The 18,837-nt window shown below is 42.9% G+C and overlaps 1 protein-coding gene across 3 annotated transcripts in view; it reads left to right on the top strand.

The window, feature by feature from the left end:
- PPP1R16B (protein phosphatase 1 regulatory subunit 16B) overlaps positions 1-18,837 on the top strand; it is a 156,705-nt gene that overhangs the window by 102,514 nt on the left and 35,354 nt on the right. For all 3 annotated transcript variants that reach the window (XM_043984310.1, XM_043984311.1, XM_043984309.1), the window contains one exon: positions 16,132-16,202. In XM_043984310.1, coding sequence (XP_043840245.1) covers positions 16,132-16,202 — 71 coding nt within the window. The remainder of the gene's footprint in view (positions 1-16,131; positions 16,203-18,837) is intronic.

The following is an 18,837-nucleotide window of genomic DNA, read 5'->3' as shown; positions in this document are numbered from 1 at the left end:
TTCAGGATGGAGAGATGTGGGCGTGTTTGTAGGCAGTAAAAAACGAGCCCAGTGGAGAGGGAGAGGTTGAAAATAAGTTAAAGAGTGGGTATGACAGAGGGAACAATCTGTTGGAGTAGAAAGGATGGAATGGGATCACTTGAACAAGTAGAGGGCTTAGCCATGGTCAGGAGTAAGGCCACTACATCATATGAAACCAGAGTGAAGGAGGCGAGTGGAAAAAGGTACCTGAGTGACAAGAGATGAGGAAGAGGAGAGAAGAGAGAGCTCTTGGCAAATGGCCTTAATTTTTTTCTGTAAATATAAGGCCTGGTTCTCAACTGAGAGAGTAGGGGTAGGGGAGCCATAGGAGATTTGAGGAGGGATGAAAAGATTTGGTGAGTGGGATGGTGTGTTGCTAAGGGAGGTATAGTAGGATTGCCTAGCAACGGTGAGGGCCAGTCTGTTTACATAGTGTAATACTCTAGTAGAGTATCAGATCCTTGAAAACAGAAATGGCTTCTTCTTCTTCTTCTTTTTTTTTTTGTCTTTGAATCCCCATTGCCTAGCACAACGTCTGGCATATTGGTACTTAATTAATAGCTTGATTACTATGACTCACCTGAGTACCCAGCCCTGAACCAGGTACTGGATGTGGGGTATGTGACTATAGAAAAAAAGACCTCTAATTTAATTTAACAAAGATTTATTAAATGTCTACTACATGCAAGGCATTGTGGTGGGCACTAGAGATATAAAGCGAGCTACAATGAGCTTAAAACCTGAAGGTCCCACGCAAAAAACAACTCCAAGGCAGTAGTATATAATCTGTTACCAAATTATGTGATTTAGACCCTGATTCCTTTGGGGGTGCAGAGAAGGTCTGTGGTAGATGAGGTAAGGCTTTGTGAGAGATTTCCCATAGGCCTTGGGCTTGATAAAATATACCTTTTCCTCTGGCTCACTTTTTTCCCCCCTTTTGTTCATACTGTACTGATTTCATAGTTCAGTTGTGATTCATTTCTTTGCTGGTGGGTTGGAGTGAATTTTCTCTGTACAGCCCGCCCCCAGCTTATGAACAGGTTGTGTTCCAAAAGTTCATTTATAAGCCAGTTGTTTGGAACTTGAAACACATTTCCTCATCAAAACAATGTGAAACACAGTGGTGAAGTTCCCAGGCTAGCTCACAAAAGCATACTTAACCCTCAATGTACCTGAAGTCCTACACATTGTGGTGTGAAGGGGATCCCTGGGTTCTCCTTTAGAGTATAAGTTCCGACAGGGCCAGGGAAAATGGAGGATACTTGAGCTTGGGTCTGGTGATGGCCCCAACTCTTAAGTCTTAAGGGCCAGCCTAGCTGAGGTCAGAGAAGTTGATCACCAATTTGACTCCCATCAATTAATCTTTTGTCCACAGTAACTCTGGAAGACCATCTACTAAACTGGGGAAGAATTAGAATAGAAATCAGAGATTCTTGAAGCTTTCAAATATACCAAAAGATATCATCCTATCACTGCCTTGGGTGGGGGTGCGGTCCTAGAATCCCTCCATCTTGTCCAGGTGCTGGGTCCAGGTGAGGATTACTATGAAGCCCCTTCAACTGCCACCATCCCAGTAAGAAAGAACTGGGTTTAATTCACACCTCTGACTCATAGTGGCTGTGTGACCCTGGACAACTCCACCTTTCAATGTCCCCAGGCAACCTCAGACTGTTGTTAATTGCAAAGTTGCACTGGTAGAGAGCATTTCTTATATCTATGAAATCATAAATTGGACCAAAAAATAAATTAGATACTTATTTAAAGAGGGGCTTTGAAATATTTGTTTATATTTATATCAGTTTAGACTGTTTCTTTTTCTTTTTAATAAACATTTTTATTTAAAGTTTTGCATTCCAAATTCTATCCCTCCCTCCCTTCCCCTCCCTGAGGTGGTAAACAATTAGATATAGGTTATAAGTGTGCAGTTATATAAAACACTACCATAGTCTGTAAGTTTCTGTGAAGCTGTAAGCTCCCTAATAGACTGTAAACCCCTTGAGGGCAGGACTGTTATTTTTCATTTCTGTGTCCCCAGGTGCTGACCTTTCACATTTCTTCATACTTAAAGGATTTATAATCACTTTGGGGTAGAGACTCCCTAGAGTCTACTCCAAGATAAAAATCTGTGTTGTAGTTATTTCAGAGTTTCTATGGCCAAAAATTTTGTTCTCCTGTGGCAACCTGATGATGGGTCACCAATTTAGTCGACATTTAGTAAATGTTTCTCAGGTTAAGTTGAATTGAATTACAGTGGATTAGATGGTGTGGTGGAAAGAAGGCTGGAATTGGAGTCTAAAAATGTGGGCCTTTCCCATGACTCTAACAGTTATGAGCAGTCACCCCCACTGAGCCTCAGTTTCCCCTTCTATAATATGAACACAACAATATCTCCCCTACCTACCTCACCGAATTGTTATTTACTTGGTTTGGCCTTGTGAGAGTAGGGTATGAACAAAAGAAGGTGGGGGCCATTTCCTCTCTGCTAAGGGGGGTCAGGGCACCATCCTCTTCCCTTCTCACCAGGCTAGACTCCTAAACTTCCCCATCATGCCCTAGAAAGCTCTGCATCCTGGATGATCACTTAAGCTTTAGCATCACCCCCTCAGAAGTCCCCTCCTGCCTCTCTCTGATTGGAGGGCGCCTCCTAGGCAGCCATTTCTTCACTTCCCACCAGATTTTAATCCAGGCTTCCCTGTCGAGTCCACTGCCCTGAACCTTTCATCCCCCCTCATTCCCATTAGAATATAAGCTTCCAGAGGCAAGGACCACTTTTCTTTTTTGCTTGTATTTGTACCGCCCGTGTTTGGCACAGTGCCTGGCACATAGTAATGCCTAATAAATACTTGTTGACTGACTGACTGACTGTCCTTCTTTCTGGGTCTTGGTTTCCCCACTTGTCATGATGCCTGCTTACTAGTCACCTCAAATTTAATTAAAACAACAACAACAACCCATAAGGATTAGAGAGATACTGATTTAATGGGGTTTTGTCAACATTTTTTATTCTCATTACTTGTCTATGTAGGTATATTTCATGGAATGAGAGTCTGAAAGAGGAAAACACACACACACACATTCACACCAAAACAAAACAGAAAAAAGCCCCCTTGCCAAGCCCACACATCACACAGCCCACATATTTTGGTTCCTTTAATGTAGCAAGGGAAAGCCTCTGTCTTCCTGAGGGAAACACACACAGGCAGCTGCTTTCCTTTTGTTAGATCAGACTCTCAGCTTATCCTCCTCCCTTCCTGGGTTGGGCAGAGTGGTCCCAGTCCTGCCCTGAAGAGAAGTAACCTGCCATGGAGGTGGGTGTTATTCATGTGTGGGGAGGAAGAGGGGGTGGGAGCTACACTGAGCCTGTGCCTGTTGCTTGAGTCACTGGATTATTCATGATGGGGAGATGAGGAAAGAGGCCCCTCTATGATGTGAAGGAAGTGATCAGGGACTTCCTGTTAGCTGACTGAGATGGGGGTGAAATGGGGGTTAGGGGGGGTAAAGACTTGGGATTTGCAGCCCAAGCTAGTAATAAAAGTTCATCAAAGTATCACAGAATTTTACCTATAACCTGAAAAATATTCCCATTTCTGTGCAACTGACAAATGTCTAGACAAAATAGCCTTTGTTTAGAGTCCTTCAATGAGAAAGGACCCACTACTTCTTTCCCCCTCCCCCTCCCCTACAGCAGTCCATTGCACTCCAGGACTGCTCTAATTGCTAGGAAACTTTTTCCTGACATCAAGTCTTAATTCCCCTGCTTGAGAATTCCACCCATTACTTTGGCTCTGCTCCATGGGATCAAACAGTAGAAGTCTGATAATCCCTCTTCCATGGGGCAGCTAATCAAATTTCTGAATACAGATAACTCTATGCCCCCCCCCCCATCTTCTCTTTTCCAGTCAAAACATCTCCAGTTGCTTCAGCTAATCCACTAAATACTTAGACTGAAGGTCCTTCACTAACCTTATTGACCTCCTCTGGACATTTTCTGCCTTATCAATGCCCTTCCTGAAATGTGGCATCTAAAACCAAACACCATATACTCTAGAGGTAGTCTGACCAGGGTAGAGTGAAACGTGGTTCAGCAGGATCCTTGCTTCTTTCTTCCTTCTTTCTGGAAGGTAGCCTCTCTTCCTGCGGCCCAAGGTCACGTTAGTGTTTTTGGCTGCCATTATTGACCCAGAGTAGGTTTGTGGTCTACTAACACCCAAGATATCTCTTGAGCCAACTGCCACCTATAAGACAAGTTTAACTGAAGCAGCAAGGTACCCTGAGGGAAAGAGAGGGGGCCTCATGTACCAAGTAAGTTAAACCATTGCTGCCATCTTGACTATCACCTCTCTTCCTATGAGCTGGATGGAGACAACCTGGGACTCCGAAGCTGGGAACCCTAATAATAGCAGTGCTGCCCCGACCACCAGCTCTGCTTTCAGCCTGGCCCCTGATGCAATTATTGAGGGGATCAATCCCTGTGAAGAAGGGGCCCACCAATACCAGCTACTGACCAACTACCACTGAGAGGCAGGTAAACCCAAGAACTCCATGAATAGCAGTGCCCCCTTCTCCCACTGGTTCTACTTCTAGCCCAGACCCCATAGTTATTATCTGAGAAAGCAACTGCTTTGGGGAAGGGTCCAGCTATTCCCATCTAACTACCAACCAACTTGCACCCATTGGGCAGACAAGCCAGCCTAGCTAAAGTAGCAAGGGAGTACCATGTGCCAAGCAAGTCAAATCTCCACTTCCACCACCTATCTTCAGACCCTGATGGAGATATCACAAGACCTGGAACCCAAGAACCTTGGGGATAGCAGCACCCCCCTAGCCCACTGGTCCTCCTTCTGGACTAGCCCTTACAGCCCCTGGGAAGCCAGCCCCAGGAAGATGTGGCCTGGCCACTATATTAGCAAGCCCTGTAGATCATGTCTCCTCAGTAGCCACAGCTACTGAAGATCCAGAAAAGAAAATGAAAATTCTGAACTTCTTTCTCCACTATATCCCAGCATCCTTCTTCCCCTGGAATATGCTTCTGCCCCTGCAGCCTCCTCCTCTGATTGGTCAGTTCTTCCTAGAACTTCCATTTTAAGGAAGTACCCAGGCTCTCCAGATTCCTTTTTCCACCATGCCCATGTTTGGATACCTTCTTCCCATCCCCTTTCCTTCCCCCCTCCCCCACTTAAATGTGGTAAAGAACATCCACACAGAGCAGAACCCGTGACTATAGTGGTGCTACCTGGGTAGGGTTTACACCCTACTTGACAAAGCCAAGTTTTAAGATCCATGACACTGAGACACAGAGGGGAGGTCCCAAGTCAGAACCTCCCAGAGATCCTTTCTTGAGTGAATGATTCTGATAGACTGGTGTGGTTATGGAGTAAGAGTCTCCATTGGTCATCCAAGACAATCCATCTGGCCTCAGACATATGACAACCAGACATATGAGTCTTGGTTTCAAGACTTAAGACTTGGAGAGGAGGATCAGTCAGTCCTCTGAGGTCCAATGAGACTATGAAAAAATCACGAGGGGTATAAACTGACTCCTCTTTGGGAAACCTTTGAAGACCCAAAGGGAATGGCCTGGAGTAATGCTTTGACTTCCCCATCTAAAGAGCTTAGTCCAAGATGACTCTACTGTAGTCATCCTGCCATGCTCCTTCATGGCCAGAAGGTGAGCCTGGGCTCTTGAAGGCATTACCAGTGAAGTCGGAGCTCTGGCAGGACCCACCAAGCTGGCAAGCACAAGTCTGGAGACATACTGTGGGATTGTTGCCCAGCCAACCTGGTCTTCTTGCTATTGCTCACATGAAGCATCCCATCTATCTCCCAGCTTCCTGACTTTGCACAGTCTGTCCTCGTGCCTGGGAGGCAGCCCCTCCTCACAAACCCCCTGCTTTCCTTCACTGCTCAAAGGCCACCTGCCATATGAGACATTTCCTGATGTTCGTGTGTCCCCTTTTTCCTTTTAATTTGCCATGTACTTATTTTAAACATTTTTGTATAGATTTACATATAGGAACAAAGCATATGAAATTAAATTAATGAAAAGCATTTATTAAGTGCTTATTGTGTGTAAAATACTATGGATACTAATAGAAAAGTAGAGATAATACCTGTTCTTTTGGAACTTACATTCTAAAAGGGAAAGACAACATGTATGGGAGGTTTGAGCTACAAGGCAAGTGCCAAGGCCCACTGGTCCCTAGGGTACCACAGCAACACAGATGTGTCTTTAGTCTACAGTCAGTCAACAAGCATCTATAAAGAGCTTTCAGTGTTCCAGGCACTGAACTGTGCTAAATTCTGGGGATACAAAGAAAGGCAAAAGACAGTCCCTGCCCTTAAGGAGCTCACATTTTAATGGGGGAGACAACAGATAAATCACTCAGTATACACAAGACATACAGAGTAGTATTATCAGAGGGGAAGGTACTAGCAGGGCCTGGGAAAGGCCTGTTGCCAAAGGTAGGATTTGAACTGTGGATTGAAGGAAACCAGTGGAACTAAGGGTCAGAGATAAGGATGGAAAATATTCCAAGTATAGGGGGCAGCCAATGCCAAGACACATAAGAGGTGGAGTGTTGGGTTCAAAAATTGCAAGTAGGACATTATGACTGGATTGTGGGGGATATGGAGGGGAAGTAAGAAGACTGGAAAGATAGGAAGAATATAGTTTGTAAAGTGCTTTAAATGCCAAAGAAAGAACTTTATTTCTGATCCTGGAGATAATAGGTTGCCACTGGAGTTTATTGAGGGGTGTGTGTGTGTGTGTGTGTGTGTGTGTGTGTGTGTGAATGACAGACAGACAGACAGACATGGGCAGATTAGTGCTTTAGGAAAATCCCTTTGGCCCCTGTGTGTGGGATGAAGTGGATCTGGGAGAGATTTGAGGCAAAGAGACAAGTTAGGAGACCTTTGTAGTAGTACAAGGGAGAGGAGATAAATGCCTAATCTAGGGTGGTGGTTGTGTGAGTGGAGAGAACAAGTTTGATGGAAGAGCTGTTGTGTGAAGGTAGAAATGACAAAATTTGGCAACAGATTGTATATGTGTGCTAAGTGAGGGCGTCAGAAGTCATGAGTATCTATCTCCAGCACCTAACAGTGCTTGGTTCACTGCAGGGGTTTAATAAATGCTTGTTGATTTGATTGTCATTGAATGATCAACCTAGCTTGAGTATTGGATGTGCTCATCAATGGATTTCCTGGAAGACAATTCACCTTTTTGGCCTTAGCAACTCTGAGGGCTGGAGGGGCTACTCACATTGATAAAAGCCCAAGAACTTTCTTGTTTTCTTATAATGAATTTAAACATCAACAAATGTGAACATTTCAATACAACCCCCCAGAAGATCATTGTGTAACAAACCTCTGTACCATAGTTATTAAAATTTTGTATTCCCTCTGACCTTCCTTCTGCTCTCTCCTGTTTTTTTAACTGTTTAATTGATATTCATTTCTTTTTGCATCGCATACCCCCTAGCTCTTTTTTTTTTTTTTTTTGGTGAGGCAATTGGGGTTAAGTGACTTGCCCAGGGTCACACAGCTAGTGTCAAGTGTCTGAGGCCAGATTTGAACTCAGGTCCTCCTGAATCCAGGGCTGGTGCTTAATCCACTGTACCACCTAGCTCCCCCCACCCCAGCTCTTAATAGAAGCCATCCCTTGTAACAAATAAGTACAAACAAGTGAAGCAAGTTAACACAGGGACTGTGTCTGAAGATGCTATTCTCATTCTGTACGTCTTGTAACCCAACACCTGTCAAATCAATGCTCTATAGAAGCCTGAGATGTGGTGATCTCTCCAGAGCCTGTGACCTTTTGCTTTTTTTTGGCAACATTACAGAGTCAACCTTGGCTAGAAAATGCTGTCTCCTTCCTTGTGACTCACATTACCCAGAAGCCTGACTTCCTACAATTCTTCATAAAAATGTCAAATCTCTCATTGATCACTTTCACTCAGCACAGTTTTCACTGGCCCTTGGGGGTTTTGGTTAATGTGGTCAGTAGGGGTAGAGGTGTCACTTGGAGATGTAACTAGTCTAGACCCACCCCTTCCCCTCTGCATCCCAAGAGCACTCCTAGTTTGAATCAGATCATGTCTGTGAACTCTTTGGGATCACAGCACTCTCTTCATTCTGGATGCCATGGTTATCCCTTTTTTTATAACTGGTTCATGTGCCTGGGCTGTCATTATAGGAACATAGATTTAGATTCAGAAAGGATTTTGGAGGTCATGTAGTTCAAAGCCATCATTTAAAAAGATGAAGAAGGGGCAGCTAGATGGCGCAGTGGATAGAGTATACCGGCCCTGGATTCAGGAGTACCTGAGTTCAAATCCGGCCTCAGACACTTAACACTTACTAGCTGTGTGACCCTGGGCAAGTCACTTAACCCCAATTGCCTCACTAAAAAAAATAATAAAAAAAATAAAAAGATGAAGAAAATGAAACCCAGAAAAGCTACGTGACTGTCCTGATGTCACATAAGCCATCTGTGACAAGGCCTGGATTTGAACTGAGCTGGTCCAGCTCCAAATCCTGTATTCTTTCCACTGTACTGGGCTCCCTTCCCCATTCTCTCTAAATGCCAGAGTGTGGCTACAAAGATGTCAGTGATGAAGAATGATAGCTCATATTCCTATAGCACTACACAGTTTGCAGAATGCTTTCTTTAAACAACTCTCAGTTGTTTTTAAGTCGCATCTGACTCTTTGTGACCCTGTTTTGGGGTTTTCTTGGCAAAGATACTGGAGTGCTTTACCATTTTCCTGTCCAGATCATTTCACAGGTGAGGAAACTGAGGCAAACAGGGTTAAGTGACTTGCCCAGGGTTACATAACTTAGTAAGTGTCTGAGGCCAGATTTGAACTTAGGAAGATGAATCTTTCTGACTCCAGGTTCAGTGCTCTGTGCACTATGGTGCCACCTTGCTGCCCAGCACATAATACCCCCTACCCATTTAACAGATGATGAAACTGAGGTTCAGAGAGGTAGATTTTCCCATAGTTATAGAGTTAATAAATGGCAGATCCAGGTCTTCAGATTCCAAAACCATTACTCTTTCTACCATGGCACACTGCCTCGGTATCACCCAGTATTGTTCTCCATAGACCTACCCATCCCTCCAGGGCTGGGTTCTTTTGCATTCCCAATGTCCTATTGGCCTCCTGAAAGGAGCTGGATTTTGCTGCTATTGCACATGTGTTTCTGTCATCTGACAGCTGATTGCCCTGGAATTTCTGTATTTTGTTCAGTCTTTTCAGCCTGGTCCAAGCTCACTGAGCTGATTAGACTGTGGAAGATGGAGGAGGCAGCTGTGGTATGGTGGAATGAGCCCTAGGTTTGGAGTCACAAGAACGGGATTTGGGGCCCAGGTTTGCCACTTGCTAGTTGTGTGATCTATGAAAGTCACTTCATCTCACTAACTTGAACCACAGAGTGTTTTAAAATCTACAAAATTCAATCCTGTGTGGTGGTTGTGGAAGTCTCTTTATTTCCACTCTACAGATGAGGAAACTGAAGTTCATAGAGGTAAATCACTTAGTCATGGTCCCATGGCTGGGTCAGGACTTGAGCCCAGTTCACTGGGTTATTTCAGCTACACCATTTCCTCATTTATATAATAGGAATAATAATACTTGGATGATCTTCCTGATTGTGGTATAGACAGAGGTGGCCTCGGAGTAGGTAGTCCTGGGGTCAAGCACGCATATGCTGCCTTTGAGTCCAAGCAGATCTCTTAACCTCTTGGTGTCCAGACAACTCTTGCAGACTGTGAATTTCAAAGATGGTGCCCATCACTCTTGGTAGAAGGAGTTCTAGTGCTTAGCACAGTGCCTAGAATACATCAAGCACTCCATAATGCTTATTGACTTGACTTCCTCACTGGGAGCTCTCCATACCAAAGAAACCGCAGGTCAGGTTAAGAAAACAAGAAAAAGAAAACCACTAAACTAGCCATTCATAAGGCTGTTGGTAAGATCTAATGATAAACTATGTGCGAAAACACCTCAGAAATCACAAAAGTCTGTGCGTTCCAAACTTGAGCACGACTCTGTCTTGCCTTCTCCAATCCAATCGAGTCAATGTTTATGGTGCCTACTATGTGCCAGGCACTATGCAAGGCAAAAAGTTCCCAGCCCCTCCCACTAATCCTCTTATGACATGAAGCATCATGGGGGCTGCCCCACTCTGGGCATTCTCCAACTTATCAATGTTCTTCCTAAACAGTGGCACCCAGAATCAAACACTGTAGTTCTAGCTTTGAGAACAGTAATCAGATGAACACTTCCATTCCTGGAAAGGACAGGTCAAGTGACTTCCCTAGGACTCCACTCACCAGCCTTGTGACATCCCTGACAATCGTCTGTCTCCTGGGCCTCCATTCCCCTATGTCTGTTGTCTTTTCCTGTTAGACTGTTAAGCTCCTTAAGGTCAGAGATGGTCTTGCCAGGTACATTTGCATTCCCAGCCCTTAGTACAGTGCCTGTAAGTTAGTCAATAAACATGATTAAGCACTGGGGATTCAAAGAAAAGTACAAGACACTGCCTGATCTCACGGAGCTTATAGTCCAGTGGGAGAGACAATATACAAACAACCATGTGCAAATATGATAGTACAAACAGGATAAATGGAGACAATCGATAGAGGGGAAGCACTAACATTCAGGTGGTCCAGGAAACAAGGAAATCAGAAGGCAGAGATCAGGAAGGAGAGGGTTTGAGGCATGAGGAGTAGCCAGTGAAAATGTCTAGAGTTCAGGATCTGGAATTTCTTGTGTGAGGAATAGCCAAGAAGCCAGTGTCACTGGATCACAGAGTATTTGGGGGTGAGGAGGTGTAAAAAGAGTGGTGAGAGGGTGGGGGAAGATTATGAAGAGCTTTGAAACCAAAGAGAGGATTTAAATATTTGATCCTGGAAGTGATAGGAAGCCAATGAAGTCTATTGAATAATAGGGGAGAGGGCAGAACTATGCTTTAGGATGACACTTTGACAGCTCATTGGAGGATGGAATAGAGTGGGGAGAGATTTGTGGCAGGGAGACTAACCAGCAGGCTATTGCAGTAGTGCAGATGTGAAGTGATGAGGGTCTGCAACAGGGGAGGGGCAGTGTGAAAAGAAAGAAGGGGACACAAACAAGAGATGTGAAAATTGACAGGTGTTGGCAACAGATTAAATATGGGGTGAAAGAGAGAGGGTAGAATTGCAGATGATACCTAAATTGTGAGCTTGAGTGAGTGGAAGTGACTAATAAGGAAGTTACGAAGAAGGGAAGGTTTTGTGTGGTAAAGATAATGAGGTCAATTTTGGACATGTTGTGTTAGAGTTGTATATGGGACATCCAGTTTGTGATGTCCAATAGGTAGATAAAAAGGTGAGACTGGAGATCAGGACAGAGGGAAACATCAGTGCAGATATGACAGTTGAATTCATGGGAGCTGATGAGATTATTGAGTTAAGTAGTATAGAGTAGGGGGAAAAAAAGAGGACCCAGGACAATCTTGTGGGATACCCACTGTTAGCAGTCATGACCTGGACTAAGATCCAGAAAAGGATAGTGAGAGTGGTTGAATAGGTAGGGGGAGAACCAGGATCAAATAGTGTTATAAAAATCTAGAAAGGAGAGTATCAAGTTGAAGAGGATGATTGACAATGTCAGAGACTGCAGAGAGATCAAGAAGGATGAAGATTGAGCAAAAGCCTTTAGATTTAGCAATTAAGAGATCATTGGTAACTGTGGAGAGAGCAATTTTGGTGGAATGATGAGGTTAGAAAGCCAGCCTGTAGAATTAAGAAGAGAGTTAAGAGGAAAGGAAGTGGAAGCACCTAATGGAGAAGGCCTCCTCAAGAAGTTTAGCCCCCCCAAAGTAGAAGAGCTATGGGACCATAGCTAGTGGGCCTGAACGGATTAAGTGAGGGTTTTTTGAGGGAGGGAGAGACATGGGTGTGTCTGTAGTCAGTAGGGAAGCAGCCAGTAGATTGGGAGAGAGTGAAGATACCTGCGAGAGTGTGAATGAAAGAGGGTAATCTGCTGGAGAAGATAGGATGGAAAGGGATCGTTTGTGCATGTAGAGTGGGGTTTGCCACCTGTCACCACAAGGGCCACTTCTTCATGTGCCTGGCACATAGCAAATAAGTAAATAAATAAATGAACGAATGAATGAATAAATAAATAAACAAACAAACAAATATTTTAATTTATTCATATGCCAGATGTGGTCTGAATAGGGTAGAGTACAACAAAGATTCTCCTCTCCTTACTTCTGGAAGTTAGGTCTCTTAATACAGCCCATTATTATATTAGCTTTTTAAAATCTGCCATATCACACTGCTTTGAGCATCGAGCTTGCAATCCACTCAAACCCCTAGATGTTTTGCAGACAACCTGCCTCCTGTCTTATACCTGTGAACACGAGAATGCTATGAGATATTTTATCAACTGCTCTACTAAAATGTAGGTAATCTAGATACAATTTTCTTGTGCTACCCATTCAGTAATACTGTTATTTTTTTTTTTAAAGAAATGAAAAGGTTAAAATGTTTGTCGGGTGTGACCTATTATTAAAACCATGCTTCTTCTTTGCATTCATCACTTCCTTTTCTAGAGGTTCACTAACCATGTTTTTTAATAATCTGTTATAGCATTTTTCCAGGATTCGAAGAAGTGGATGTGTGTGTGTATTTTCTCCAGATAACTCCTGCTTTTTCTCATCAGAACTGTTTCCCTTTCCGTCTTCAGAATTTTATTCTTGACAGCTTCTCAGCTTTCATGAGCCAATTTACCATGTAGAATTTTAATTCATTCAATCCTGTCTATCATTCCTCTGAACTCACTGAAATCTGCTTTTTAAAAATCTAGGATGCATTCCATACTTTCCCTGGTTTTCCTCTCCTCAATCACAAATTCTAGGAAGGAATGATCACTCCCCACTTGCTCCCACCTCCACCAAGATTCTTATCACTTCCACCCCAGCAACCAGTTCCTCTCTATTAGTAAGAATCACATTCAAAATTGAATCCCACCCCCCAACCCATGTTGGTTCCTTCACTTCTGGAAGGATGAAGTCATCATTAAAGCAAGTAAAGAAGTTATTATCTGTTTTAATATTGGGGAGGGGAGAGAAGAAGAGACAGACAAAATGAGGGGAGAAAGGGAGACACAGAGAGAGAGAGAGAGACTGACAGAAGAGAGAGATTCACAATATATCTGGATAATTTAAGCTCCTTATCACTAACGTATCTTGCTTCTCCGCCTCCTTCTGATTTGTTTCTCAAACTCTCCTTTTTTTTTTTTTTTTTTTTTAGTGAGGCAATTGGGGTTAAGTGACTTGCCCAGGGTCACACAGCTAGTAAGTGTTAAGTGTCTGAGGCCGCATTTGAACTCAGGTACTCCTGACTCCAGGGCTGGTGCTCTATCCACTGCGTCATCTAGCTGCCCCTCAAACTCTCCCTTTTATTTCTTTTTCTGTTCCCAGTGGTCTTGTAACACACCCTAATAAGAATATCTCATTCCATTTTTCTTTACCTAAATGCTTTCAACCATGTTTCCCCACTCTTGTTCCTGGTTTTCTTCACATGATTATATATTTTTAATAAATCCCTTTTACTTGTCTTCTTCCTTTGTTTGAATAAAACATACCTCTTCAGAGCCTTTGTCCTAGGCTTGAGTCCCACCTGTCTCATTAAGGTCAAGGTTGCTTCCTATTGTTAGGACAGTTAGATCCTCTTGCTTATTAACTGAGTAGAGTATGTTGAGGGTGATTTTTTTTATACTGGCTTTTTAACTTGGATTTCCTGCCTCCCCCCCATGAATATCTGAATGTCTTATCTATTAGCTTGCTTTCTTTGTTTTAGCTCCTCTCTATGTTTGTTATCTAGTGTGGTAGATATACACAGGATGTGTTTGCCCTCCTTTATCCTTTTAATTTTATTTTACTTGGTTGTGTACATGTTTTATCTCTACTCCCAACCCTAGTAAGATATAAGTTCCTTTAGCACAGTGCTTCAAACATAGTGTCTGCTTAAACAATGCTTTTGGGTTGAGTTAAATTGAATCCACCTCAGAGTATGGCATATTTCATCAGCCTGCAGGAAAAGGCTCCCAAAGGTCTTGGACGGAATAACTACTTAGGTGTGGGACCATGACCAAGTCATTACCTCCATGAGCCTCAGTTTCCTCACCCTTTTGTTGTTGTGTCCTTTCAGTTGTGTCCTACTCTTAGTGACCCCATTTGGGGTTGTCTTAGCAAAGATACTGGTGTGTTTTGCCATTTCCTTCTCCAGCTCATTTTATAGATGTATAGTGGAAATAAAGATATTTACATCACCTACTTGACTTGGATTCAAGAGACCTGGGTTGGAGTTCTTGCTTCAACAATGACTAACCTTGTCACATTGGATGGATCACTTTACTACTTCTTTTTATTTATTTATTTATTTGTTTGTTTGTTTATTTTGCGGGGCAATGGGGGTTAAGTGACTTGCCCAGGGTCACGCAGCTAGTAAGTGTCAAGTGTCTGAGGCCGGATTTCAACTCAGGTACTCCTGAATCCAAGGCTGGTGCTTTATCCACTGCGCCACCTAGCTGCCCCCAGAATAATGTTTTTAAATACATAAAACAAAATATATGAGATTACAAAGAAAATTAGTTATTGAAATGTAGTTATCAAAATATTTAAAAAAATTTTTGGACCCCAGTTTAAGAATTACTGATCTAATACAATTCCCTCACCTGACAGAGAAGGAAACTGAAGCACAAAGGGATTAAATAACTTAGTCTGTGGGTCAGGGAGATGAACCCTTCAGGGACATCCCCTTCTGCCAAGCTTCCAGAGCAGTATATTCCTTGATCCTGTTAAGGCTAAAATTCTAGTTAATCTGTCTAAAATATCTAATGAGTGGTCACCAATAAATTATAAGCTTTAGCAAGAGTTAGGCTTTTAAGTATTTATTAAGGAGAATAAGAATTCGGTAAAGAGAGAGAGAAAGGCCTACATTCATCTATCTATTAAAGGGAGAGAGCATTCCTAGCTCCGCTCCCCACCAGAGTCCACAGCAAAAGAGAGCGAGTCAGAGCACCAGGCTACCCCTTCTTCCTCCCACACGCAAATGTCACTTCCTGATGCCAAAGAAAAGACGCATGGTCTTGCCCTCAGAGGCCTTCACCTCATGGCGGAGCTTTTCTACAGAAAGTCTCCAGCAGGTGGCGTCATTCCAATCGTTGCAATCCCTTCCATTTCAGTAATGATCTTCATCTTTAGACCTGTCTAACAATAACAAAAATATTATATAGAGTTCTCTGTATTTGCAACTTGTCCTTATAGCAAAATGTGAGCTTCATTAGGGCAGAGGCTAGGTCTTATCTAAACTTTTGTATCTTCCACAGCAGTTAGTCCAGGACTTTGCACACAGTAGGTCCCTTATTGAAAGAAATACAAAAGTGAGTAATTAATAGTGCTTTACAAAATGTTTTTACAATAACCCTATGCAACATGCAAGTGTTATTATCCCCATTTTATAAATGAGGAAACTGAGGCTTAGAAAGGTCAAGTATCTTGCCTGGATTTGCACAGCTAGCAATTTGCTCCAAGTTGACTCTGGAGAGGAACCTTAAAATTTTGGCTTTTAAGTCTGTAAAGAAATCATGTGACAGAAAGTCATGATGTAGTAATAATAAAAAGAAAAGCAACAATCTGAAGAGAAAAAAGTCAGAAGAAAACGATCAGATAGGAATATGAATGTAAACAAGACATTTTTCTTGTTTTTGTTAAAGCCAATATACACATTTTAAAAAAATGTAAATAGTTTCAAATGTATGGTTTTGTGAATAAAAATTTATTATTCAATTAATTTATGTGAATGATCTTTTTTTGATGGTTACTAAATTTAGATTTTTTAACCTTTAAAAATAAACTTCTAAAAACCAAGTAAACTTGGCTGTATTGGATATGTAACAAGAAATTAATGTTCTATTTTATGCTTAGAGAAAAAAAGAAGCTGCAGCTTTTAAAACACATGGGGAAAAGATGGGCTGGGGGAGAACTAGGGGGTGGGAGGTTGGTAAAGCCTGCCTTTGGCATGAGATGCTCATTTCTCACCATCCTTTCCCTTTACAGTACGCTACTTTCTGAAGAGCAAGATAAGCCCTGACCTATGCAATGAAGATGGACTCACTGCACTGCATCAGGTGAGATCCCAGGCATGCCCCAGCTCTTGTATCAGGGGGAGGGAGGGGAAAGAAGGTGTCCTTTCTTCTCCTTTCCATCCCCAGTCTGCTGCATGGATCTCCTTTTATTCCACATTCCAGCAAGTCACTTAAGGGCCATTTCCAGGACTAAAACATATATCCTAGTTTGTTATGGTACCTAGAGATTAATGAGAGGGTGTCATTTTAGGACAATTCCAAAAACATCAGCCATTTTGCGTTAGTGGCCTCTAAGTTTTTGCCTTTAAGTGGGTATATTTGCTGCCTGCCAGTGAATAGCAATGGTCTAAAGGCCCAGGTGGGCTCCAAGGTTCTGGTGTCATCTCCATTTTGGAGGTGGTGATGGACCTCAGGTGATAGGATCCCTACTGCCTACCAAAAAGTGCATAAACTTATCCTGGAAGCCAAGGCCCTCCATAATCTTGTTCCAGGCTACTTTTTAGCCTTATCTCATACTGCTTTCCTTCAGATACTCAATGTTCCAGCCAACTTGGACCTCTGTACCTTTTTCTCATTTTGCCCAGTGACAGCTTCCTAGGCTTATGGATATAGAGATGGGAAAGACCTTAGAGGCTGTCTATTTCAATTTTCTCCTTTTATAGGTGAGGTGGTAGCGAGTAGTAAAGCTTGGATTCTAACCCAAGTCTTTTGACTCAAGCTAAGGAGACTTCAGAGAGGCCCTGTGTCTAGCTCTCCAAGAGTGGAAAGGCCTGAACATGTCTCTTGTTGCATCATTTCTTTATGTTCTGATGGGCAGCTTTAAAACTCAGTGTCCAAGGGCTTTCATTTGTGTACAAGGCACCAACTCATTTAAGGTTCATAAAGCAGCTTTAGGAAAGTACAGCCATGTCTTCATAGAGCAAGGTCTGCATTTGAGGAAAATGCTGGCAGAACAGGGTGGAAGTTATGTGGCCTGAAAGAAAATTCAGATGGTGTGTGTGTGTGTGCACGTGTGTGTGTGCGTGCACGTGCATGTGTGTGTACATGTGTGTTTGCACACATACACATTTGTGTACGCATGTATACACATGCATACACATGGGACTATCTGAGAAGATAAATCTTGTGTATGGCCTTGACCCAGTTCTGCAGTTTGGTATCTCTAAATCTCCATCAACTCTTGTCTTCCTGTGTATGTCTTCCTGTGTGCCAAGACTCCTCTGGCCAGGATCACTGTGGCTGAGCAAGCTGCCTGTTCCCTGTAGCCCCTTTCACTGTGACCTCCAGCAACTATTATTTCCCAGGAGAGAGTCGTTATGATAATATTATAGGATGTTAGAATCACAACTGGAAGGGACCTCAGAGGCCATCTAATCCAAGATGCTCATTTAAAAAATGTATCTGTGTTTTTTTCAATTAACAAAATATATTTCTCTCTCTCCCACCCTCCCCCTGATTGAAAGAACAGAAAAAAAGAAAAGCAAAACTCTTGTTAAAAATATGCATAGTCAAGCATAACAAATTCCCACACTGGCCATGTCCAAAAAATATACTTCTCATTGATGCTCTTTTTTTGGTATCCCTATCATTTCTTTTTTTTTTCTTTTTTTTTTTTTTAGTGAGGCAATGAGGGTTAAGTGACCTTCCCAGGGTCACACAGTTAGTAAGTGTCAAGTGTCTGAGACTAGGTCCTCCTGAATTCAGAGTCGGTGCTTTATCCACTGCACCCCCTAGCTGCCCCCAAAATACACTTCTCAATCTTAACCTGAGTCCATCACCTCTTTGGCAGTAGGGGGGCAGCATCCTTCATCTTTGGTCCTTTGGAATCATGATTGGACATTGCATTGGTCAGAGTTATTAACTCTTTCTTTCAAAATTATCTGTCTTTGTTGTCATTGTTTTTCACTTGTGTCACTCAGCTAGTAAGTATATGAGGCCAGATTTGAAGATATCTTCCTGACTGACTCCAGGCCAGGAACTCTACCCACTGTGCCACCCATTATTATTGTATTAATTGTTCTCCAGCCAAACCCCTCATTTTACAGATGAGATAGTATCAGAATCCTCCCCCTCTCCCCTTCTAAGCCTAGGGCCCTTCAGTACTTATCCTCAACTTGTTAGCTAACTTACTGAGAGGATGGGCATGGGCTGCAGCAGGTGGGAGTGGGGGTGGGGAACAGTAACTGGGTTGTTAAGCTCCATCTGAAGACAGCTCATTTTTTTGACTTCTTTTCCAACAATGGTAAATGCGCCCATTGACTGCCTTTCTCTCTCCATAGATGAGGTTCTTCTCTCAGCCACCCTTGCCCCTGCCTGGTGCTGCCTGTTGTGGTGTCAAACGTACACAGAAATTAGTGCCTAGGATGATAAGAAGGGCTTTTTGTTTACTATGAAGCACTTTCCCAGCAAAGGGACCACGATTTAAGCTTGGGTTTCAGTGGTAGCTTCCATGGCTCCCAGCCAGGAAAGACTGCTGCTTTGGGGTCACTGTCCTAAACTTACAGATATGCTGTCCCAGATCTATGTCCTGACTTGGGATTCGCTGTTATTGTGACTGCTTCTCTCTTCTGGTTCATCAAGGGTTCACGGGAAGGGCAAAGATGTAGACCTATGATGCTTATCCCTTAGTCTGACATGCCAGGGCAGTGTGAATGTTTACTGGAGGTGGGAATGGGGA

This window comes from Dromiciops gliroides, chromosome 2, assembly GCF_019393635.1.
Source record: "Dromiciops gliroides isolate mDroGli1 chromosome 2, mDroGli1.pri, whole genome shotgun sequence".
Classification (NCBI taxonomy): domain Eukaryota; kingdom Metazoa; phylum Chordata; class Mammalia; order Microbiotheria; family Microbiotheriidae; genus Dromiciops; species Dromiciops gliroides.
Note: the sequence above shows the minus strand (reverse complement) of the source record. Positions and strands in the feature narration are given on the sequence as shown.